The 12,383-nt window shown below is 36.8% G+C and overlaps 1 protein-coding gene across 2 annotated transcripts in view; it reads left to right on the forward strand.

Moving 5' to 3' along the window:
• The first annotated feature begins 2,648 nt into the window (after positions 1-2,648).
• The window catches only part of VPS13B (vacuolar protein sorting 13 homolog B), a 1,012,351-nt gene continuing 1,002,616 nt past the window's right edge, over positions 2,649-12,383 (forward strand). The window contains exons 1-2 of one of the 2 annotated variants that reach the window (XM_051970917.1): positions 2,649-4,107; positions 4,501-4,681. In XM_051970917.1, coding sequence (XP_051826877.1) covers positions 4,535-4,681 — 147 coding nt within the window. In that variant the 5' untranslated portion in view covers positions 2,649-4,107; positions 4,501-4,534. Of the gene's footprint in view, positions 4,682-12,383 lie in introns of both variants that reach the window. The other variant, XM_051970918.1, reaches the window with a different exon arrangement.

Raw genomic sequence — 12,383 nt, forward strand, 5'->3', positions numbered from 1 at the left:
ACAGCATCACTGTGGGTAAAAGTAATTTAATAATCCTTTACCCAACTGATGGAAAGAAATTCCCATTACTTATACAGAGAGATAGTTCTTTTTTTCACATCTCAATAATGTGGATCATCTGAGTAACATGTTCCTTCGGATAAGCTGTTTCCAGGAAAGAGTTAATGTATGGCACAGCTGGCATTGTGCAGAAAATGGCCACTGGGGGGCAGCTGGGAGACTGGCAGGTGCTTCATGGATGATTGTGAACTTGGACCAGCTGTTAGTTGAATAAGACTGAAGATAGAGCTTCCATTAGAAGAGTTCAGCTTAGAATTTGTTAAAGTTGAAAGCAAAGGGATTTAACGGAAATTAAATCAACACTGTTAAAAATATATTACTCACATAATCATAGACCTAAAAGTCTAAAGTCAAGGTCAGTAGTAGACAAATATGAGGATGGTCTTGGGAGAGGGATGCAGGTAAGTTTCCAAGAAGCATCTATAAAAAAAAATGAAGGGCACATGAAGATAATCTACTGATTCATAATGGATCTACTGATTCAATAATTTTTTTAGGTCAGACACTCTGAAAGGCGATTGCTATTTCCCTGTAGGTTTGTTTGTTTTTAACTAAAGATCAGCTGATGAAGCAATGGAGGAATTGATCCATTTTAGATATAATTTGGCAGCTGTTTATCCTAGTTGTTCTAGAGGTTAGATGAATGTCATAGGAGGGGAAATGTTCTTTAATACCTATAGAAACCCATACATGTGACCAAGGTGTATCAGTCTGATGGAAATTAGAATGGGCTAGTTAACGCTGGAATAACCCAGATTTTTGAGAGGTTAGTTGCAAGATTTGCTTTTAAGAGCATTCTTCTTTTTAAAATTTTATGGCTTACTAGCAGCATCTTCCAATCTCTTGGAAATTCAAAAAGATTAAAATAACATTAAAAAATAGCAAAATAAAATCCAGCATTGTTTTATTTCAAATATTACTTTCAAATTCATTTGAAACATTTAGTCTAAGAGAAGAAGTATGGCATAATGAATACATAACTAGCTAAGTCAAGAAGATGGCTCAAATTTTGTTTCTGATACATAATGGCTGTGACTGTCTGGGCAAGTTATTTAATCTCTTAGTGTCTTAAGTGACTCTTTATAAAATTAAGTTACAGAAAGTTTGCTGACCTATAAGTCCAGATCAAATAATAAGTTTTTAAATTTGCAGATTGAATAAGTGTTCAGAGTTGATATTCTAAATTAGATAAAACTATGCATTTAAAAGAAATATGTACAGGAATGAGGGAGAAAATTACACACTATAACCAATGATAGCTTTCTGTAGTTTTAAGTATATTCTGACATTTATTTAGCTAAAAAATCTCTTATAAAGAACAATGTAGTGTTTAATTTTTTAAAAATCCAAATCTTTCAATGTCCACCTGATTCTGCTGGGCTTTTACTCATGTACCCTATATATCCCAAATGGCCATTTAGGATAAAAAAGTTAAGTGTTGAAGGAAAAAAAATCATACAATTAAAATATACATATATAAAATGGGAAAGCTTGCACGTTTGACATTTTTGAGATGATTTAAAAAATATGTTCAATGAAATATACAGAGCCAAAGGAAGTTTGGCTTCAAAAAGCAAAACCTGCCATTACCACTTTTTTCCACGTAACCTTTGGTCACTGCTTGTAGAACCCCAGGGTGTCATGGAACACAGGTTGAAAAACCACTGATTTATGATCCTTTTTTCCCTGCTTCAGAGCAGTGTGAACAGAAATTTTCCCAAAGCAAGATATTTGGCAGGGGTCTTGCTGGCTTTAAAAAGAAAATGGCTCTGTGCAACAAAAGGTGGTCAGTATGCCACATGTTGTTCTATTTATACATCTTAGTCATGTGTCTACTTCTATTTATTTTAAATGACTTGCTAATTTATCCTAATGTACTGATTTCTATCTATTAGACTGTCACATAAGCAAAGTAATAGACCTTTTTTAATACCCCATGGCTTCTGTTTTGGATGACATAGTCCTTTCAGTTTAGTGATGCCATTTTCTCCATAACATTTAAGACATTTCAGAGACATCAATATTTGATCTCTATAGCCATAGGAAAGCTGAAAACAGACACTTCAGATTATTAGGTTTGGGGCTGAATTTTGCAGGCTCTTTGTCTGGGGGAGATGGGAAGTGTCTGAATTGCACTAATCCTTTGGTTTTGTGTTTTTCTCAGAAAATCTAATTTTTTTGCATCCTCATTTAGCTACCTTTTCCTACCTCTTACAATTGTTGAAGATATTTAGGAGATATTTAGCCAGTAAAGATCACAGACTGAAAGCTGGGAAGGATCTTAGAGATCATCTGATGAGAAAATTAAGATCCAAACAAATTGTGTGACCTTCTCTAAAAAGTGGCCAATTCAGGATTTGAACCGAATTTTTTTGATTCAAGATTCAGGGCACTTTCCAATAAATTTCTGTTGCCTTCCATAATATTTACAGCTTTTTCACTTGTTAACATCATTAACTTTCAAAAATGTTATAATAATACTGCTAAGTATTTTCATAATGCATTCATTAGCTATTATCCCTGCTTTTCAAAAGTGTACTGATCAAATAATTTTTTAAAATGCAGTAATTTCTGGTGGAGTCTGGTGACTGTTGCTATCTTTGGTGGGAGGGGAAATGTTTGATTTGGTCCACTTCCTTGGTGCATAAAAGACTTCAAAGGATCACAGATTTAGAAATGCAAGGCCCCTAAAGGTCACCTAGTTCAAACTCGTTTAACACAGGTGGAAAATAATGCCCACAGAAATGAAGTGACTTGTCTTTCCTTTATTTCAATTAACAAGGACTTATTTTTTTCTCAATCGCCCTTCCCCTAACCCCACTCTATTTAAAGCAAAAGAAAACCCTTGCAACAGATGTGCATGGTCGAGCAAAGCAAATTCCTCTCATTTTGCATTCCATCACCCCTGTCTGGAGGTGGTTAGCATGCCACTTCTCTGGTCATCTGGAAACTGTGCTTTGTTATTGAACTGACCATAGCACTGGAATCTTCCAAAATCGTTTTTCTTGACCACGTGGTTCTTACTGCACAAATTGTTCTGGTTCTGCTTAAGTTAAATGACTTGCCCAAGGTCACACAGCAGAGTGTGGATTCGAACATAAGTCGTACGTTTTTATATTTTTGTGTAACCTAAAGATGAACATAATTGATTTTATTTACACTCCCTGATACGTTCCCAGTTGGCCGTGGACTTTGTTGCTCTGGACCTCCTTTGCTTCTACCTTCAGACATTCAGGGACAACCTTCCAAGTCCTTTTGGTCAGCATCCTATATTTATGTCACGGTGGTGACCTTAGAGGATTGAAAAAATAATCAATATAGATGCACACATTAAGCGCCTACTGTGCGCAATGGATGCGGAAAAGGAAATAATCCCTACTAAAATGAAATTCGGAGCAACACACGATCAAAGCTTTGGCTCCTTTCTCTAGATTTCAATCTCAAAGACTCTAACCCTTTCCCTCCTCCTCAGTCCCCAAGAAACCAAAAATTTCAAAGTTCTTATAGTCTTCTCAAGCGTTTCTCGGTTTTCGTCCGGCCGCCTCTCTCTCACTCTGTGTCAGCTCTGGCTCCCAACTCCTTCTCCCCCATCTTTCGGCTAGGGGAGTCAATCCAGGGTAGAAACAGCACGCAAGGTGGCTTTGCGACCCCATTTCCGGATTCGTGGTGTCTCCAAGAAGACTGTCCGTGTTCCCGCCTGGGAGTCTTCTTCGGGTTCTTCTCCATCTCCCCAGAGGCGAGGGCGCCGGCAAGCGCCCGAGAAGAGTGAGTCGAGCCCGTATGAATTCGGCTGTTCAGCGCCCCGGACCGAAGCCGAGAGAGAGCTGTAGGGCTCGGCGTGGGAGTGTGAGAAGATGAGGACCGGGGCGGGAGCGGAAGGTTTACGGTGAGGCACCGCTTGGCGCAAACCCGGAAGTGGGGTGGGTGAAGGGAGGGAAAAGGTGGAAATTGCCGCTTCCACCGCTGCCGCCGTCGCCGCTGCCGCTGGGGGCCAGTGTGAGGTGCCAGGCGGCAGAGTTCAAGTTCATGCCGCGTTGCCCCGTGTGCGTGAGTGTCAGCCCGGGGCGGAGCCTCTGGGAATGGGTGGGAGGGAGCGGCAGCTGGGAGCGGGCCTGGTTCCGGCTCTGAGGTCCGGCTCCTGGTGGCTACGGGTCCGGCTGCTCAGGTGACCTGCCTCAGGCCGAGCAGGGACACAGGGTGTTCGGAGGGCCCGAAGGCATAACTTCCTTGCGGCCTCCTGCGAGGGGAGCACGCTTTCCGAGCCCAGCGGGCTCCGGCTGCCCCCTCTCCGGACAGGGTCCTCGGTCACCCCGGCTCGTGTCTCCGGACGCCTGTCGGAGCTTTGGCCCACTGCTGCTTGGCCGCACCCTTCTCCACATGCCCCCCGCGGCGCTTCTGGATCGGTCCCGTCTCACGTTCCCTCTGCTTCTGCTCCTTTAGCTTCTGACAGCGGCAGCATCCCGGGCCATCCACGATGCTGGAGTCATATGTGACTCCTATTTTAATGAGTTATGTGAATCGCTACATCAAGAACCTGAAGCCGTCAGATCTGCAGCTCTCACTCTGGGGAGGAGACGTGGTTCTCAGCAAGCTCGAATTAAAGCTGGATGTACTAGAACAGGTAAGTAATGAACTGGGAACCTATTTTCAATCTTTCCACTAATCATTCCTGATGGTTTCCTACTGTTTTGTAATGAACTCTGCCAGCTTCCCCCTCACCTCTCTCTTTAACATTCTCCAGGGATCAAAAGAAAGCAGAGACCTTAATTTTAACAGAACATTTTTAATACACTTATCAGTGATAATTTATTAAAACACAGTTATGAAAATATGGCAGTTATTTAAAATCTTAAATATAATTTAATATTTAATTTAAAGCTAAACTTTGATGTAATTATATTTTATTTAACATTCATTAATTTTTTTTTTTGATTTCAAATTCTCCTCCCTCCACTTTCTCCCCCATTTATGAAGAAATGATATCAGTTATAAGTGTAAAGCTGTGCAAAACATCAAATAACAAATACTTTAATGAAATTTAATTAGAATACTTTAATACTTAGTAATTTATTACTTCAGCATTATAATAAAAAAGTGATATGGACCAACATATATGGATCAGGCTATAACCCAGCCAGAGTTGAGGGGGAAAGTCTTTAACTAAAATAATCATTTGGAGTTTTACCTTTCATTCTCTTCAAACTTAAAGGCAATAAGTCTAGAGAGAGAAGACATTTGTGCTTTTCATCAATTTGAGAGATGATGTACACATGAAGAAAGTATCTAGAGTAAAGACAGAAACTGGATATTTATCTTTGAGTTGAAAGGGAAGGTTTTTTAATTAAAATAACCAATCAGAGTTTTACCTTTAATTCTCTTCAAACCATAAAGGCAGTAAGTCTAGAGAGAGAACAAAGTTGTGCTTTTCATCAATTGAGTCATGGTGGACATGAAAGAAGTATCTATAGTAAAGACAAATTGGACACCTATCCTTGAGTCAAGTTTTCATTATTTTATGTTACTAAATATTCTGGGAATGTGTCCAGAACATCAAACATATATGTAAATGAAATACACAAGTTTGTTCCAGTTCATAAATCAATTTTCAGATTGTCAGATTCAGATCAGTAATTCAGATGTCACTGTTTTCCTCATTTTGAGTTAATAAACGTTAACTGTGTAGAATTAAAGAGTTAGATAAATGTGCAGGTTTTAAAAGCTGTCATTGACATTTTACTTATTCTTTGCTTGTCTTTAAAAAAGAATTCAATAATCATATTGAAGGAAAGTAAAAGACTATGATAATTCATATTTATGAAACACTTAAAGTTTACAAGATGTTTTCCTCAAATTTCAGTGATATAGGTAACATATTATTCTTATTTTTACATATTGAAGATTGTCAAGGTAAAATGATTTTGCTCATCCTGTAGTTAATAAGTGTCAGAATCTGGCCTTGAATCCAATGCTCATTTATAATTAATAGATACTAAGACTTCTGTTAACTAAGCTTATATTACAGTTGCAAACTTTTTTGTTAAAAATTTAATTGCCAGAGTTAGAAATAGTGTAGGTGGCATGAGGCTAATTCTTACGATTTGATTTCCTTCTCTGTCTTACCTCATAAAAAACATTTCTTTCTTTAGGTAATATGAGTTTCAGTGTCCTGATTTTCTTTGGCTCACATAGGATTTTTCTGTATCTTTTGAGATGATTCTATTTCTCATAGGTTCATCTTAAGCATCACTTCCACAAAATATTTTCTGATTTCATTTGCACAGACATAAGTAAGCAGTTCTTAGTAACATAATTTAGGAAGGATATTATTATGGAGAGTGTCCAGAGGAACACAAATGGAATTGTGAAGGTCTTGAGTTCTTGCCTTATTATCATCACCTAAAAGAATAGTCTTTTTAACTTACAGAAGAACTCAGGGGGAAACATGATATCTGTCCAATTATTTGAAAGTCAATCATGTGGAAAGTAGTATAGACTTGTTTATTTGGCTTCAGAGAGCAAAAGTAGGAACAGTGGGTAGAAGTTGCAAAGAAGCAAATTTAGTGCACGAGAGAGAAACATGTAACGTATAGAACATAGAAAGTAATTGTTCCATCGTATTTTATCTTGGTCAGAATTGGTCTTGATTATTGCATTTTTTTAGAATTGCTAAATTTTATGGAGCATATTAACAAGCCAGAGGAGGACGATCAGGATGATGAGATGCATGTAGACCAAAATATTGCTTGAAGATTAATTAGACTGGGAATATTTAGTTGGTAGGAAAGAGTTTTCTCCAGGGAGACAAAATAGCTTTCTTTAACCATTTTAAGGGCTCTTATGTGGAATAAGAACTAAAACTTATTTTGGTTGGCCCCAGATGACAGATGTGAGAAGCTGTGTATAGAAATTGTAGAGAAGCAGATATGGCTAAATATAAAGAAAACTTCCTAAGAGTTAGATCTCTCTAAAAGTATAATGGGATATCTTGTGAGATGAGCATTAGAAGTCTTCATATGGAAATTGGATGCCAGATTTGGGAGATTATTAAATATTGGGGCTGTTGCATAAGCTGGACTCCTCTTAAATGGAGGATCTATGTGAGATGTGAGTATTTTCTCTGAATCTCTTCAATATATGATTTTTTGGATTTCTTTTAAGTGACTTACCCAAAATCACAAAATCAGCTGAAATACATTTTCAAGTTTATTTCATATGAATTGTGAAACTGGATAGGGCTGGCCATTTGTCAGTACATACTTGCTAACAAGTGAACCTGTTTTTTAGAACTTTTGGTCTTCTTTATTGTTTAATATTTGAATGCCCTTTTTGTGCTTTGTTTTTTACAGAATACAAATAAGAAACCTTGTCCTTACTAGTTACTTACATTCTCAAAGTTAGATTTCATACTGAAAGGGACCTCAAAAGTCATCCAGTTCAATCTCTACATTTTACAAATGAGGAAATGGAGGCTTAAAAACATTGTGTTTTGTCCAACGTTGCGTGATAAGAAGTAGAGCCAGTATTTGAATCCAGGTCCTGTGATTCCAAATCCCAGGCTGTTTTCATTGCACTTCCTTTTCCTCCCTAAGCATATAAATTTTCTCTGTATTCCACTTTTAAAAGTAGTTAATCTAGGTGAAATGAAATTTGTACTTTCTGAATCATGCCTCTTCATTGTTTAAAATAAGTAGTGAAAACATTTATCTGGACTTCAGAGCATGGACTGCTGTGCCATATTGCCAGTACATTAGTTGCAGTCATGTTTCTGAGCTTGAAATGTGGTCAGCAGAAAAAGCCTCTCTATAGCAATGGCTTATATTAAGATGTCTCTAACAGAAATAGCTAAGGACTGATAGAGTAGTCGATTCCTTCTCTGATTTTTCTCATTATAAGCATATATACTGTATATATAAGCATATGTATATGTATGTGTGTATGTGAAATATTCAAATCTCATTTATTTTGGGACTAATAATCCAAGATTGTGAGTTATTTTGGTCTTCTGCTCTGGTACAGTTCAACAAGTATTTATGAATATTATCATGTTCCCACTACTGAGTCCAGTAGTGGAAAGTCATTGAAATTTTTTGAGCTGAAGAATGACTTGGTGATGAAAATGTCTTTTTTGTGGTTGAGTGTAGGATGGATTGGAGTAGGACCAGATTAAAGACAGGGAAACTAGTTAATATATTCATTAACTCAGAGAAGAAGTGATAAGAGCTTGCACTAGAGTTATAGACCTAGGAATGGAAAAGAGAGGCTATAGTGTAATAGTTACAGTGTATAATGTTCTCTTAGTTCTCCTTACTTCACTTTGTAGCAGTTCCTCTAAGTTGAGATTTTTCTGAAAAAGTCTTGCTTATCACTTCTTATAAATACAGTAAGATTCCATCACAATCATATACCATAACTTGTTCTCCATCCCACAACGGTTGGGCATCTCTTTAATTTTCAATTCTTAGCCACCGCAAAAAAAGGTGCTATAAATATTTTTGTTCATATAGGTCCCTTTCTTCTCTCCTCTCTCTCCCTTGCTCTCTTCTTCCCTCCTTCCTTTCTCTTTCTCCCTTTGTCCCTTCCTCTTTTTCATCCCTCCTCTTTTTCCCTCCCTCCCTTTTTCCCTTCTACTCTTTTTTCCCCTCCTTCCTTTCTTCCCCTTTCTTCCTTCTCTTCTTATTCCTTCCTTCCCTCTTTCTCCATTTCCCATTCCTTTTCTTCTTCCTTCTGGGACACATCTAGTGGTGGCATAATTGGGTCAAAGAGTATACACAGTTTTATGGCCTTTTGAGTTCCAAATTGTTCTCTAGAATGGTTGAATCAGTTTACAACTCCATCAATAGTGCATTAGTGTCCCTGTTTTCATATATCCCTTTCAACATTTGTTATTATTCCTCTTCTGCCATTTTAGCTAATTTATAGGTATGAGGTAGTACCTCAGAGTTGTTTTAATTTGCATTTCTCTAAGTAATAGTGATTTAGAACATTTTTTTATGTAACTATAGATAGCTTTGATTTTTTTCAATTGGAAACTTCCTGTTCATATCTTTTGACTGTGTCTCAGTCTTAAAAATTTCACTCAGTTCTCTGTATATTTGAGAACTGAAGCCTTCCTCAAAGAAACTTGCTATAACTCCCTCTAATTTTCTGGTTTTTTCTAATCTTGGCTGCAAACATTTTTAATTTAATGAAATTAATCTTATTTATTTTACATCTTTTAATGCTTACTACCTCTTGTTTTGTCATAAATTATTCCTTTATCCATAGATCTGACAGGTAAGCTATTCCATGCTGTTTGTGCTATCATCCTTTATGTCTCAGCCATGCACCCCTTTCTGACCTCATCTGGGTATGTGGTGTAAGATGTTGATCTTTGCTTAGTTTTTGCCAAACTGCTTCCTAATAGTTTTTTTCACTGTGTTCTTGTCCCATAGATTTTTGGGTTTTCAAACACTAAATTACTATGGTCGTTTACTATTGTTTATTGTATACCTAATCTATTCCACTGTCAGCCATTCTATTTCTTTGCCAGTAGCAAATTGTTTTGATGATTATTACTTTAAATTCACTTTGAGATCTGGTATGGCTAAGCCACCTTTCACATTTATTTTTTATTGATCCCTTGATATTCTTGACCTTTTGATCTTCCAGATGAATTAAAAAATTTTTTTTTGATCTTTCTAAGATAATTTTTGGTAGTTTGATATGGCATAAATAAGTAAATTAATTTAGGTGGAATTGTCATTTTTATTATATTGATTTGGTCTATCTATGAACAATTAATATTTTTCAAGTTGTTTAGGTTTGTGTGTAAAAAGTGTTTTTTGATTATGTTTCTGTTGTTTCTTGGTTTGTCTTGGCAGATAGACTCTCACGTATTTTATATTGTCTAATGATATCTTAAATGAAATGTCTCTATTTCTTGCTGCTGCCTTTTGTTGCTAATATATGCTAATCATTTATTATATTTTATAAGTTGGCCGAAATTATTACTTCTACTAGTTTTTTAGTTGATTTTTTAGGATTCATTAAGAATACCATCATATTGTTTTCAAAACAATAATAGTTTTGTTTTTTTTGTTAACTATTCTAATTTCTTTAATTTCCTTTTCTTCTCTTATTGGCTGTAGCTAGCATTTCTTGTACAATATTGAATAACAGTTTGAATAAGGACATTCTTGCTTTACCCCTGATCTAACTGGGAAGGCTTCTAACTTTATTCCCATTACAGATAATGCCTCCTGATGGTTTTTAGAAAGCTATTATTTATCATTTTAAGGAAACCTTCACTTACTCCTGTGCTTTTTAATGTTTTTGGTTTTATGGTCATTTAAAGACTAGGATTACAAAGTCATACCTTTCTGTCATTGAGTAGCAGCTGATAAAAGCTTTTACAAAGTTTAAAAAATCTACTAGAGCAATGAACAGCAGCAATACAGTAGTTATGTTGAATTTTAATGAGAAATGTTATCAAAAGAGTCTGTGGAACTCAATAGGATTGGGGAAAAAACCCAGGATGAACTGCTACTGCCTATATCCTTTCCCAGATGCAAACTAGTCCAGGAGTAATGTTACAACCAATGGTTTTTAGATGAGAGAAGAATCCTTTATTCAGCTATTCCCATGAGAAATGGGTATGCTGACTGGAGAGATACACATCGAATGTAGAAATGGGAACAAACTTTATACTGTTCTGTTCTTTACCCTTCCCTTCAGTGTTCAGATTGGTTGGATTTATAATACAGGCAAGTTACAGTTACAGAGTTACATTTGGTTGGATTTACAATCTTCTTTATTTGCCTATTCCATGTGTCAAAAAGCTTGTGTCCTGTCATTGACCATTGTCTGTTTGAACTGATTTAGGCCTGGGTCTCTTTGTTAGGAACAAACTGTTAGTTAGCCAGTTCCTTGATTCACACAATGATTGGTTGGAGATATCTTAACAAGATATTTCATCCCTCCCTTCATCCTGTTTTGACAATATCTGTAAAACCTAACTTCTCATGCTCCTCACAGAAACATTAAAATTAAAAAAAAAAATTCATGAGAGCCAGAGTGATTTGAGTTTAAGGCATGGTTCTTTTTTTTTTTTTTTTAAATAACTTTTTATTGTCAGAACCTATGCCAGGGTAATTTTTTACAACATTATCCCTTGCACTCACTTATGTTCCAATTTTTCCCCTCCTTCCCTCCACCTCCTCCCCCAGATGGCAAGCAGTCCTTTACATGTTAAATAGGTTACAGTATATTCTAGATGCAATATATGTGTGCAGAACTGAACAGTTCTTTTGTTGCACAGGGAGAATTGGATTCAGAAGGTATAAGTAACTCCGGGAAGAAAAACAAAAATTCAAGTAGTTTATATTCATTTCCCAGTGTTCTTTCTTTGGGTGTAGCTGCTTCTGTCCATCTTTGATCAATTAAGGCTCTCTTTATGGAAGAGATCCACTTCCATCAGAATACATCCTCCTACAGTATCATTGTTGAGGTATATAATGATCTCCTGGTTCTGCTCATTTCACTTAGCATCAGTTCATGTAAGTCTCTCCAAGCCTTTCTGTATTCATCCTGCTGGTCATTTCTTACAGAACAATAATATTCCATAACATTCATATACCATAATTTACTCAACCATTCTCCAATTGATGGGCCTCCATTCATTTTCCAGCTTCTAGCCACTACAAACAGGGCTGTAAGGCATGGTTCTTAAAAAAGAAATCTATCTGGTAAACCCAATATATCTTAGGAGGTTTTAGCAATGAAAAAAAAATATTCCTTTGGGCAGAGCTCTTACAAATAAGGATGTGATACCCTGTGTAGAAAGAAAAAAAGGAAAAAAGAAAGAAGAGGGAAAGAAAGAGAGGAAGAAGAGATTCAGATATACAAAGGAGAGAGACAGACAGACAAACACAGACTGACATACAAAAGAGAGAGAAACAGAGATAAATAGACATACACACACAGGGAGACAGAGACAAAGAGAGAGAAAGACAGAGACAAGCAGAGAGAGAGAGACAGAGACAGACAGACAGAAAGAGACATAGAGACAGAGAAAGACAGGGAAACAGAGAGAGAGACAAGGAGGAGAGAGGTAGCAAAGACAGAGAGAGAGAGAGACATAAGGAGATGGAGAAAGGGAAAGAAAGACAGAAAGACAGAGACAGAGAAGGAGGGAAACAGACATACAAAAGAGAGAGAAACAGAAAAAGAAAGACAGAGAGAGAGACAGAGAAAGAGATAGGAGATAGAAAGAGAGAAAGAAAGACAGGGAGACAAAGAGAAAGACAGAAAGGAGAGAGAGCAAACAAAGACAGAGACAGAGAAAG

The sequence above is a fragment of the Antechinus flavipes genome, chromosome 1 (genome assembly GCF_016432865.1).
Source record: "Antechinus flavipes isolate AdamAnt ecotype Samford, QLD, Australia chromosome 1, AdamAnt_v2, whole genome shotgun sequence".
Taxonomy (NCBI): domain Eukaryota; kingdom Metazoa; phylum Chordata; class Mammalia; order Dasyuromorphia; family Dasyuridae; genus Antechinus; species Antechinus flavipes.